Consider the following 12,593-nt stretch of genomic DNA (forward strand, 5'->3'; position numbering starts at 1 on the left):
AAAAAAAGATATACAGTTCTACCTGTATATAAACATGCTTCATAGCGAGTGGGAATCAAGTTGAGAAGGAGAATCCTTTCATGTGTTGGTCACTAGCCGGCCTTTCCAATGGATTGAAAGCAGAAAAAGAATGGTCACAAAAATACTAAATAGACTGAAGTTTTGTACATGCTTTGTCAAACCTGAAGTGAATAATATTGCATTTAGTAGAACTGAAATATCTTTTTTAGCTGTAGTACAGCTGAATATCTATGGTGATAGGAGTGCGTCGTTGATGATCCCTGTAGTATACTATACTCCTTTATGTCGCACTCGCACATACTGTGTAGCACAGCATCGCCGGGGCAGCTGCGAGGGACCGGCCGTACTTGCCCTCACACAAGGTGAGGCATGGCCTAGAGGACTCCTCCGGACGGGTTGGCTTGATCTCAACGCTTAGCTCCATTTTTTGGCTTTGCCGGTGCGACTCCATCTTCTCCTGCAACCTCCGAGAGAGGAACACGCCATGACTAGACAAGGACACGTCGAGATCCCTGGCCGACCACCTCTCCACGCAGAAGGCGGGCAGCTTGCCCCATCCGATGCTTGTGTTGTTAGCGTCTCCGCTCGATTCATCGTAGTACACGACCAGGTAGCTCTCCTCCTGGCAGACTCGCCGCATGTGCTGCTTGTTGTTGACGTGGACGGTGAGGTTGAAGGCCGGCGAGACGGCAGGGTTCTGCGAGGGGTCAAGCCCTTGGACTCCTGTCAACTGGACCGAGTACCCGGGCTCCAGACCTCGGATGAAGAAGGAGAAGCCTGCACAGATCACGAGCAAAAGGCACAGCCCCAGCATGCCAAGCAGAAGGATCGTCGGGTCGTCGTCGTTGCTGCTCTCGGCGTCGTCGACGGCAGGCTGATCTGGTTCAGGTTCAATGGTGAGGACGTAGTAGTCGCCGTAGTTGCCCGGTTCTTCTGCCATGGGTACTGTCATGGTAAACAAACGCTCGCAGATCTAAAGGCCACGCTTAGGGTCTGCGGCGCTGCGTATATATGGGAGGGAGGACTTTGAGGATTAAACAAACTCGAGTCTGAACCGGTGACATCTCCCTGCCTGCCGTGATGCGACCGGACTGCAGATTGAGATTTGAATTGGAGTCTGAAATCTGAACCGACGTCGATTCCGCATCTGCTTGATCAACTCGTCTCTCTCCTCTCCTCTCCTCTGTGTATATATATATAGAAGATTGCTATAACAGAAAAACTCGTCTCGCCTGTCCGCCGACAAACTTGGGCACCCCTGGGTATTATATACATACACAAAACATGGAGTTTCCGTCGGCGATCGCTTGGTTTTTCAAGAAAGCCAAATACCCGCTGATCTGGCTTGCCATCTTGTTCTCTGCCGGCCTGTTCCTCTTGCTTATGTCCGAGGTTGTAATTCCTCTCGTCACACCAAACTATCCGGAGAAAAGTTACCACCAAGTAGAAATCACCGGCATCGAGGCATCCAGCTTCCAGACTCCGCGCTTCAACCTCACCGCGCGCGTCACCAGCCGCCACGAGCGGCGCGAGATGTGCGTGACCATCTGGGAGGCTGATGTGTGGTACGGCGGGGCACCCCTGGGTAAGGCGTACTTCCCCAAGACATGCCTGAAGAACATGACAGAAGCGGTGGTGACGGCGACGACGTCGACCGACTTGCTCGGGCTAAGCATGGCCAACGGGACATCGGGGTTGCTTCAGGTCGAGATGACACAGTGCACCGATTTGCTGTTTGATGATGGCACCTCAACCGGTGAAAAAAGATGCCACTGGCTATGGTGCAAGGCCACGTTGGGCGGGCAGTCTCACCAGCCCCCCTCCCCCTGCCGCATCTACCCCATGACTCGGGCAGAGACTAGTGATACAAGGTTCTTTCTTGTTCCAAGAATGTGATCGATCGGTATAGGGTCAGGTTGATATATATGGGAAGCGCTCTTGCAGACTGATTTCTTTCTTTGTTGGTTAATCATGGCCTTCTTTTTCATTTTGTGTGACTGTTTTCTCTGGTGTTCTCTATTTAATCATGGAAATGTGACTGTTCTCTTGTGTCATATACTTGTGTTGATTATGTATTTTTGCGGGTGCATATACTTGTGTTGATGTATGTACATGCATTTGGTTGTTATAAATATGTTGTTTAGATTTGTGCACACATATATATTTGAGCTCTTTTGCTATTATTCGGTCGTATCACCAACGGCGGAGGGAATGTGATGGAGGGAATGCATCACCATAGGGATCACCAACGGCGCACTCCCTTTGACAAAAGATATCCCCCACTCCTTGTCTATTTGCCCCACTCCTTGTCTATTTCGTACGTCGGGCCCCATCGTTCTTATATACACTATCATCATCGAACCCTTAACAAGCTTTGGTGCTATGGGCCAGGTGGGAGTATTTCTTCTCCCCCCACCTTCATTAATTAGTACTTCATCCATTTTTATTTAATCCGCGTATTAGCTTTGGTCAAAGTCAAGCTTTGCAAACTTTGACAAAGTTCATAAACAAAAATACTAATAAGTCAATAGCATTAAATTCATTGTTGAATGTACTATCACATCATATACATCTGTTATGGTAAATGTTTATATTTGTTTCTATAAACTTGATCAAACTTTATTAAGTTTTACTTCAGCCAAATCTAATATGCAGAGTAGATAAAAACATAGGGGGTATATATACCAGAGATTTCCTCAGTTACTAAAATAGAGCCTATTTTTAGCACTGATAAGAGAGTTGATATATCCTTCTAAGTATCTAATATCTATAGGCTTGTACACTTTGGAAAGGAGGGGTTTATTTAGAGAAAAGACAAATATATTTCAGCCGGTATGCCCTTAGGGCATCCAGTCAGTTATAATTTATAGGAGTATACAGCCTCTTATCCTTTGGAGGAATATATTTGCTCCTATAAAAAAATGTGGTTTCTAATCAAACCCCTAAACTTGACTCCGTAAAATTTGCATTTGGCTCATACATTTCGTCAAACACTTGCTATGCGCCTCCGCAGCAAGCGACAATGGTGACCACGTACGCTGCCGCATCCCGAGCAGCGCGGGTGGCCGTAAACAAGCCAAGCCGGATTAAATGACTAGCCACATCCCGCACTTCAGCATCTGCAGCTTCTCCCCCATCATCGTCCAACAGACCATCTTCAATGCTACCTTGCAATGCCCACCATTTGCCTCCCTCGATCCTCTCCACAAGAAGTTTCTGCTAATTTTTTCCAGTGTCTGCAGTACCCATGGAGGGAGATCCATTGATAGCATGTGATAGATCGCGGTCGCTGTCAATACTCAGTTTATAAGGACAATTCTCCCTGCCTCCGTGAGCAAACCACACTGCCATAGCTGAAGTTGACTCACAATCAGGTCAATCAACTAGTGTAACTCCTCTTTCTTAAGATTACATGGCGCCAGAGGCAACACTAAATATTTGCACGGAAAGGCTGCTACCGTGCAAGGAAGATTGGGGAGCACGACATAGACCACCAGTTGCGAACATCTGATCGGAATAATGGAGCTTTTCTGCATGTTGACATGTAAGCCCGAGGCCTTGCCAAAGACCTGTAACACCTCCTTGATCACCACTAGCTCCCTCACAGTTGACAAGGCAAATTCAGATGATCAAATTATCTGCATAAAGAGACAACATGTGCTTGATACCAATGCCGGCCTTAGGGTTCATCGCACTTAGCACATCCGTAGCAAGGATGAAAAGCATCGGGAATATTGGGTCTCCCTGTCTGAGACCATGAGCATGCCATGTTCCAGCACCTCCAACAGAACCTTTTCTTAAAAAAAATAAGTACCTCCAACAGAAATGACCTGAGGGGGGCGATCAAGATACATGGCGGTGGTGCCAGCCTGATGCTGCGTGCATGCTCGGTGTGTTGCTCGACCTGTGCAAGGCTGCAAGCGTCTAGCGTGCATGCATTTCCTCCCTCTTCATGTGCGTCTTTGCTCATTGAGCACTGCATTGCTCGTCCATATCTCCCGTATGCTCATCAACTCATGTCTTTTTTTAAAAGAAAAGGGATACGCCGACTTTATAAATAAAGCTACATGGCAGAGTACCAAACAACGTCACCACAATTAGAGAACGAAAATACAGTACAAGCCAACAACCAACGGCGCACCGGCCAAGACACGAAGACCTAGGCACAACCACAAAACGAAAAGAAGCGGATAGACCAACAACCTACCCCTAGAGCTCAAAGGGAGCTTGACACTAAGCTTGACCTTGAGCACCATTAGCTGGAGTCGACAGAAGATTGGTAGAAGGAAATCAGCATCTCTAGAGCGTCCGATCAACAGGTTTAGTTAATCAATCGAGCCCATGTCAGGGTGTCGTCACAAGATGTGGACTTGTAAAAAATATCTTCTTTAGGTGCTAAATTCCGGTTAACTGCAAGGCGGTCGCCATAGCAACGAGCCCCGACTGCACCTGCGTGTACCGTGCATGCTCTGTGCATGGCAACACTGTTGGAAATATGCCCTAGAGGCAATAATAAAAGGATTATTATTATATTTCCTTGTTCATGATAATTGTCTTTATTCATGCTATAATTGTATTATCCAGAAATCGTAATACACGTGTGAATACATAGACCACAATACGTCCCTAGTGAGCCTCTAGTTGACTAGCTCGTTGATCAATAGATAGTCATGGTTTCCTGACTATGGACATTAGATGCCGTTGATAATGGGATCACATCATTAGGAGAATGATGTGATGGACAAGGCCCAATCCTAAGCATAGCACAAGATCGTTTAGTTCGTTTTGCTAGAGCTTCTCCAATGTCAAGTATCTTTTCCTTAGACCATGAGATCGTGTAACTCCCGGATACCGTAGGAGTGCTTTGGGTGTATCAAACGTCACAACGTAACTGGGTGACTATAAAAGTGCACTATAGGTATCTCCGAAAGTGTCTGTTGGGTTGACACGGATCGAGACTGGGATTTGTCACTCCGTATTACGGAGAGGTATCACTGGGCCCACTCGGTAGTGCATCATCATAATGAGCTCAAAGTGACCAAGTGTCTGGTCACGGGATCATGCATTACGGTACGAGTAAAGTGACTTGCCGGTAACGAGACTGAACGAGGTATTGGGATACCGACGATCGAGTCTCGGGCAACTAACATACCGTCTGACAAAGGGAATAGTATACGGGGTTGCTTGAATCCTCGACATCGTGCTTCATCCGATGAGATCATCGAGGAGTATGTGGGAGCCAACATGGGTATCCAGATCCCGCTGTTGGTTATTGACCGGAGAGCCGTCTCGGTCATGTCTGCATGTCTCCCGAACCCGTAGGGTCTACACACTTAAGGTTCGGTGATGCTAGGGTTGTATGAATATGAGTATGCAGCAAACCGAATATTTTTCGGAGTCCCGGTTGAGATCCCGGACGTCACAAGGAGTTTCAGAATGGTCCGGAGGTAAAGAATTATATATAGGAAGTGTTGTTTCGGCCATCGGAAAAGTTTCGGGGTCACCCGGTATTGTACCGGGACCACCGGAAGGGTCCCGGGGGTCCACCGGGTGGGGCCACCTATCCTGGAGGGCCCCGTGGGCTGAAGTGGGAGGGGAACCAGCCCCTAGTGGGCTGGTGCGCCCCCCCCTTGGGCCTCCCCTGCGCCTAGGGTTGAAAACCCTAGGGGGGAGGCGCACCACTTGCCTTGGGGGGTACTCCAACCCCCTGGCCGGCGCCCCCCCTAGGGGCCTATATAAAGGAGGGCAGGGGGGAGGGCAGCCGCACCCTGTGTCTTGGCGCCTCCCTCCCCCTGCTACATCTCGTCCTCCTCCTGCAGCAGCTTGGCGAAGCCCTGCCAGAGTTCTGCTGCATCCACCACCACGCCGTCGTGCTGCTGGATCATCATCAACCTCTCCTTCCCCCTTGCTGGATCAAGACGAAGGAGACGTCACGCTGACCATACGTGTGTTGAATGCGGAGGTGCCGTCCGTTCGGCGCTAGGATCTCCGGTGATAAGATCACGACGAGAACGACTACCTCAACCCCATTCTTTTGAATGCTTCCGCTCGCGATCTACAAAGTGGTATGTAGATGCATCTCTCCTTTCACTCGTTGCTTAGATGAACTCATAGATGGATCTTGGTGAAACCGTAGGAAAATTTTTATTTTCTGCAACGTTCCCCAACAGTGGTATCATGAGCTAGGTCTATGCGTAGTTCTCTATTGCACGAGTAGAACACAATTTTGTTGTGGGCGTAGATCTTGTCAACTTGCTTACCACTACTAGTCTTTTCTTGCTTCAGCGGTATTGTGGGATGAAGCGGCCTGGACCGACCTTACACGTACGCTTACGTGAGACAGGTTCCACCGACTGACATGCACTAGTTGCATAAGGTCGCTAGCGGGTGTCTGTCTCTCCTACTTTAGTTGGAGCGGATTCGATGAAAAGGGTCCTTAAGGGTAAATAGAAGTTGACAAAATCACGTTATTCGTAGGTAAGAAAACGTTCTTGCTAGAACCCAATTGCAGCCACGTAAAAGATGCAACAACAATTAGAGGACGTCTAACTTGTTTTTGCAGCAATTGTCATGTGATGTGATATGGCCAGAAGTTGTGATGAATGATGAATGATATATTGTCATGTATGAGATCATGTTCTTGTAATAGGAATCACGACTTGCATGTCGATGAGTATGACAACCGGCAGGAGCCATAGGAGTTGTCTTTAATTTTTGTATGACATGCGTGTCATTGAAGAACGCCATGTAAATTACTTTACTTTATTACTAAACGCGTTAGCCATAGAAGTAGAAGTAGTCGTTGGCGTGACAACTTCATGAAGACACAATGATGGAGATCATGGTGTCATGCCGGTGATGAAGATGATCATGGAGCCCCGAAGATGGAGATCGAAGGAGCTATATGATATTGGCCATATCATGTCACTACTATATAATTGCATGTGATGTTTATTATGTTTTATGCATCTTGTTTACTTAGAACGGCGGTAGTAAATAAGATGATCCCTTATAATAATTTCAAGAAAGTGTTCCCCCTAACTGTGCACCGTTGCTAAAGTTCGTCGTTTCGAAGCACCACGTGATGATCGGGTGTGATAGATCCTTACGTTCACATACAATGGGTGTAAGACAGATTTACGCATGCAGAACACTTAGGGTTAACTTGACGAGCCTAGCATGTACAGACATGGCCTCGGAACACAAGAGACCGAAAGGTCGAACATGAGTCGTATGGAAGATATGATCAACATGGAGATGTTCACCGATGATGACTAGTCCGTCTCACGTGATGATCGGACACGGCTTAGTCGACTCGGATCGTGTAACACTTAGATGACTAGTGGGATGTCAATCTGAGTGGAAGTTCATTAAATAATTTGATTAGATGAACTTAATTATCATGAACTTAGTCTAAAATCTTTGCAAAATATGTCTTGTAGATCAAATGGCCAACGCTCATGTCAACATGAACTTCAACGCGTTCCTAGAGAAAACCAAGCTGAAAGATGATGGCAGCAACTATTCGGACTGGGTCCGGAACCTGGGGATCATCCTCATAGCAGCCAAGAAAGCATATGTTCTAGATGAACCGCTAGGTGAAGCACCCATCCCAGAGAAACAAGACGTTATGAATGTTTGGCAGTCACGTGCTGATGATTACTCCCTCGTTCAGTGCGGCGTGCTTTACAACTTAGAACTGGGGCTCCAAAAGCGTTTTGAGAAACACGAAGCATATGAGATGTTCGAGGAGCTGAAAATGGTTTTTCAAGCTCATGCCCGTGTCGAGAGATATGAAGTCTCCGACAAGTTCTATAGTTGTAAGATGGAGGAAAACAGTTCTGTTAGTGAGCACATACTCAAAATGTCTGAGTTGCACAACCGCCTGTCCCAGCTGGAGATCAACCTCCTAGACGAGGCGGTCATTGACAGAATCCTTCAGTCGCTCCCACCGAGCTACAAGAGCTTTGTGTTGAACTACAATATGCAGGGGATGGTGAAGACCATTCCTGAAGTATTCTCAATGCTGAAATCAGCAGAGGTTGAAATCAAGAAAGAACATCAAGTGTTGATGGTCAATAAGACCACTAAGTTTAAAAAGGGCAAGGGTAAGAAGAACTTCAAGAAGGACGACAAAGATGTTGCCGCGCCCGGTAAGCCAGCTGCCGGGAAGAAGTCAAAGAATGGACCCAAGCCTGAGACTGAGTGCTTTTATTGCAAGGGGAAGGGTCACTAGAAGCGGAACTGCCCCAAATACTTAGCGGACAAGAAGGCCGGCAACACTAAAGGTATATTTGATATACATGTAATTAATGTGTACCTTACCAGTACTCGTAGTAACTCCTAGGTATTTGATACCGGTGCCGTTGCTCATATTTGTAACTCACAGCAGGAGCTGCGGAATAAGCGGAGACTGGCGAAGGACGAGGTGACGATGCGCGTCGGGAATGGTTCCAAGGTCGATGTGATCGCCGTCGGCACGCTACCTCTACATTTACCCACGGGATTAGTTATGAACCTCAATAATTGTTATTTAGTGCCAAGTTTGAGCATGAACATTGTATCTGGATCTCGTTTAATACGAGATGGCTACTCATTTAAATCCGAGAATAATGGTTGTTCTATTTATATGAGAGATATGTTTTATGGTCATGCCCCGATGGTCAATGGTTTATTCTTAATGAATCTCGAACGTAATGTTACACATATTCATAGCGTGAATACCAAAAGATGTAAAGTTGATAACGATAGTCCCACATACTTGTGGCACTGCCGCCTTGGTCACATTGGTGTCAAGCGCATGAAGAAGCTCCATGCTGATGGATTTTTAGAGTCTCTCGATTATGAATCATTTGACACATGCAAACCATGCCTCATGGGCAAAATGACCAAGACTCCGTTCTCCGGAACAATGGAGCGAGCAACCAACTTATTGGAAATCATACATACCGATGTGTGCGGTCCAATGAGCGTTGAGGCTCGCGGAGGATATCGTTATGTTCTCACTCTCACTAATGACTTGAGTAGATATGGGTATGTCTACTTGACGAAACACAAGTCTGAGACCTTTGAAAAGTTCAAGGAATTTCAGAATGAGGTAGAGAATCAACGTGACTGGAAGATAAAGTTCCTACGATCAGATCATGGAGGAGATTACTTAAGTCACGAATTTGGTACACACTTAAGGAAATGTGGAATCATTTCACAACTCACGCCGCCTGGAACACCTCAGGGTAATGGTGTGTCCGAACGTCGTAATAATCGCACTCTATTTGATATGGTGCGATCTATGATGTCTCTTATCGATTTACCGCTATCATTTTGGGGATACGCTCTAGAGACAGCTACATTCACTTTGAATAGGGCACCGTCTAAATCCGTTGAGATGACACCGTATGAATTATGGTTTGAGAAGAAACTTAAGCCGTCGTTTCTTAAAGTTTGGGGATGCGATGCTTATGTCAAGAAATTACAACCTGAAAAGCTCGAACCCAAGTCGGAAAAATGCGTCTTCATAGGATACCCTAAGGAAACCATTGGGTATACCTTCTACTTAAGATCCGAGGGCAAGACCTTTGTTGCCAAGAACGGATCCTTTCTGGAAAAAGAGTTTCTCTCAAAATAAGTAAGTGGGAGGAAAGTAGAACTCGATTAAGTACTACCTCTTGAACCGGAAAGTAGTACAGCTCAGGAAAATGTTCCTGTGGTGCCTACACCAACAGGAGAGAAAATTAATGATGATGATCAAGGTACTTCGGATCAAGTTGCTACTGAACTTCGTAGGTCCACAAGGACACGTTCCACACCAGAGTGGTATGGCAACCCTGTCCTGGAAATCATGTTGTTAGACAATGGTGAACCTTCGAACTATGAAGAAGCAATGGCGGGCCCAGATTCCAACAAATGGCTTGAAGCCATGCAATCCGAGATAGAATCCATGTATGAAAACAAAGTATGGACTTTGATTGACTTGCCCGATGATCGGCGAGCGATAGAAAACAAATGGATCTTTAAGAAGAAGACGGACACGGATGGTAATATTACCGTCTATAAAGCTCGACTTGTCGCTAAGGGTTATCGACAAGTTCAAGGGGTTGACTACGATGAGACATTCTCTCCCGTAGCAAAGCTGAAGTCCGTCGAATCATGTTAGCAATTGCCGCATACTATGATTATGAGATATGGTAGATGGACGTCAAAACGGCATTCCTTAACGGGCATCTTAAGAAAGAACTGTATATGATGCAGCCGGAGGGTTTTGTCGATCCTAAGAATGCTAACAAAGTATGCAAGCTCCAGCGATCCATTTATGGGCTGGTGCAAGCATCTCGGAGTTGGAACATTCGCTTTGATGAGATGATCAAAGCGTTTGGGTTTATGCATACTTATGGAGAAGCCTGCGTTTACAAGAAAGTGAGTGGGAGCTCTGTAGCATTTCTCATATTATATGTAGATGACATACTTTTGATGGGAAATGATATAGAACTTTTGGACAACATTAAGGCCTACTTGAATAAGTGTTTTTTAATGAAGGACCTTGGAGACGCTGCTTACATATTAGGCATCAAGATCTATAGGGATAGATCAAGACGCCTCATATGTCTTTCACAAAGCACATACCTTGATAAGATTTTGAAGAAGTTTAAAATAGATCAGTCCAAGAAGGGGTTATTGCCTGTATTGCAAGGTGTGAGATTGAGCTCGGCTCAATGCCCGACCACGGCAAAAGATAAAGAAGAGATGAGTGTCATCCCCTATGCTTCAGCCATAGGATCTATTATGTATGCCATGCTGTGTACCAGACCTGATGTAAACCTTGCCGTAAGTTTGGTAGGAAGGTACCAAAGTAATCCTGGCAAGGAACACTGGACAGCGGTCAAGAATATCCTGAAGTACCTGAAAAGGACAAAGGACATGTTTCTCGTTTATGGAGGTGACGAAGAGCTCGCCGTAAAGGGTTACATCGACGCTAGCTTCGACACGGATCTGGATGACTCTAAGTCACAAACCGGATACGTGTATATGTTGAATGGTGGAGCAGTAAGCTGATGCAGCTGCAAGCAGAGCGTCGTGGCGGGATCTACATGTGAAGTGGAGTATATGGCAGCCTCGGAGGCAGTGCATGAAGCTATTTGGGTGAAGGAGTTCATCACCGACCTAGGAGTCATACCCAATGCATCGGGGCCGATCAAACTCTTCTGTGACAACACTGGAGCTATTGCCCTTGCCAAGGAGCCCAGGTTTCACAAGAAGACCAGGCACATCAAGTGTCGTTTTAACTCCATCCATGAAAATGTTTAAAATGGAGACATAGATATTTGCAAAGTACATACGGATCTGAATGTCGCAGATCCATTAACTAAACCTCTCTCACGAGCAAAACACGATCAACACCAGAACTCTATGGGTGTTCGATTCATCACAATGTAACTAGATTATTGACTCTAGTGCAAGTGGGAGACTGTTGGAAATATGCCCTAGAGGCAATAATAAAAGGATTATTATTATATTTCCTTGTTCATGATAATTGTCTTTATTCATGCTATAATCGTATTATCCGGAAATCGTAATACACGTGTGAATACATAGACCACAATACGTCTCTAGTGAGCCTCTAGTTGACTAGCTCATTGATCAACAGATAGTCATGGATTCCTGACTATGGATATTAGATGCCGTTGATAACGGGATCACATCATTAGGAGAATGATGTGATGGACAAGGCCCAATCCTAAGCATAGCACAAGATCGTTTAGTTCGTTTTGCTAGAGCTTTTCCAATGTCAAGTATCTTTTCCTTAGACCATGAGATCGTGAAACTCCCGGATATCGTAGGAGTGTTTTGGGTGTACCAAACGTCACAACGTAACTGGGTGACTATAAAGGTGCACTACAGGTATCTTCGAAAGTGTCTGTTGGGTTGACACGGATCGAGACTGGGATTTGTCACTCCGTAGTACGAAGAGGTATCACTGGGCCCACTCGGTAGTGCATCATCATAATGAGCTCAAAGTGACCAAGTGTCTGGTCACGGGATCATGCATTACGGTACGAGTAAAGTGACTTGCCGGTAACGAGACTGAACGAGGTATTGGGATACTAACGATCGAGTCTCGGGCAAGTAACATACCGTCTGACAAAGGGAATAGTATACGGGGTTGCTTGAATCCTCGACATCGTGGTTCGTCCGATGAGATCATCGAGGAGTATGTGGGAGCCAACATGGGTATCCAGATCCCGCTGTTGGTTATTGACCGGAGAGCCGTCTCGGTCATGTCTGCATGTCTCCCGAACCCGTAGGGTCTACACATTTAAGGTTCGATGACGTTAGGGTTGTATGAATATGAGTATGCAGCAAACCGAATGTTTTTCGGAGTCCCGGATGAGATCCCAGACGTCACGAGGAGTTTCGGAATGGTCCGGAGGTAAAGAATTATATATAGGAAGTGCTGTTTCGGCCATCGGGAAAGTTTTAGGGTCACCGGGTATTGTACCGGGACCACCGGAAGGGTCCCGGGGGTCCACCGGGTGGGGCCACCTATCCTGGAGGGCCCCGTGGGCTGAAGTGGGAGG

General features: G+C 46.2%; 1 protein-coding gene across 1 annotated transcript; it reads left to right on the forward strand.

Moving 5' to 3' along the window:
• Positions 1–1,505: 1,505 nt before the first annotated feature.
• LOC123065094 (uncharacterized) lies at positions 1,506–2,075 on the forward strand (the record flags this gene model as incomplete). The annotated part of the gene is given in 1 exon segment (XM_044488460.1): positions 1,506–2,075. A coding segment is annotated over 1 exon segment (412 nt), but the record flags the coding sequence as incomplete, so codon positions are not given.
• Between the last annotated feature and the right edge of the window lie 10,518 nt (positions 2,076–12,593).

This window comes from Triticum aestivum, chromosome 3B (assembly GCF_018294505.1).
Source record: "Triticum aestivum cultivar Chinese Spring chromosome 3B, IWGSC CS RefSeq v2.1, whole genome shotgun sequence".
NCBI classification, from domain to species: Eukaryota; Viridiplantae; Streptophyta; class Magnoliopsida; order Poales; family Poaceae; genus Triticum; species Triticum aestivum.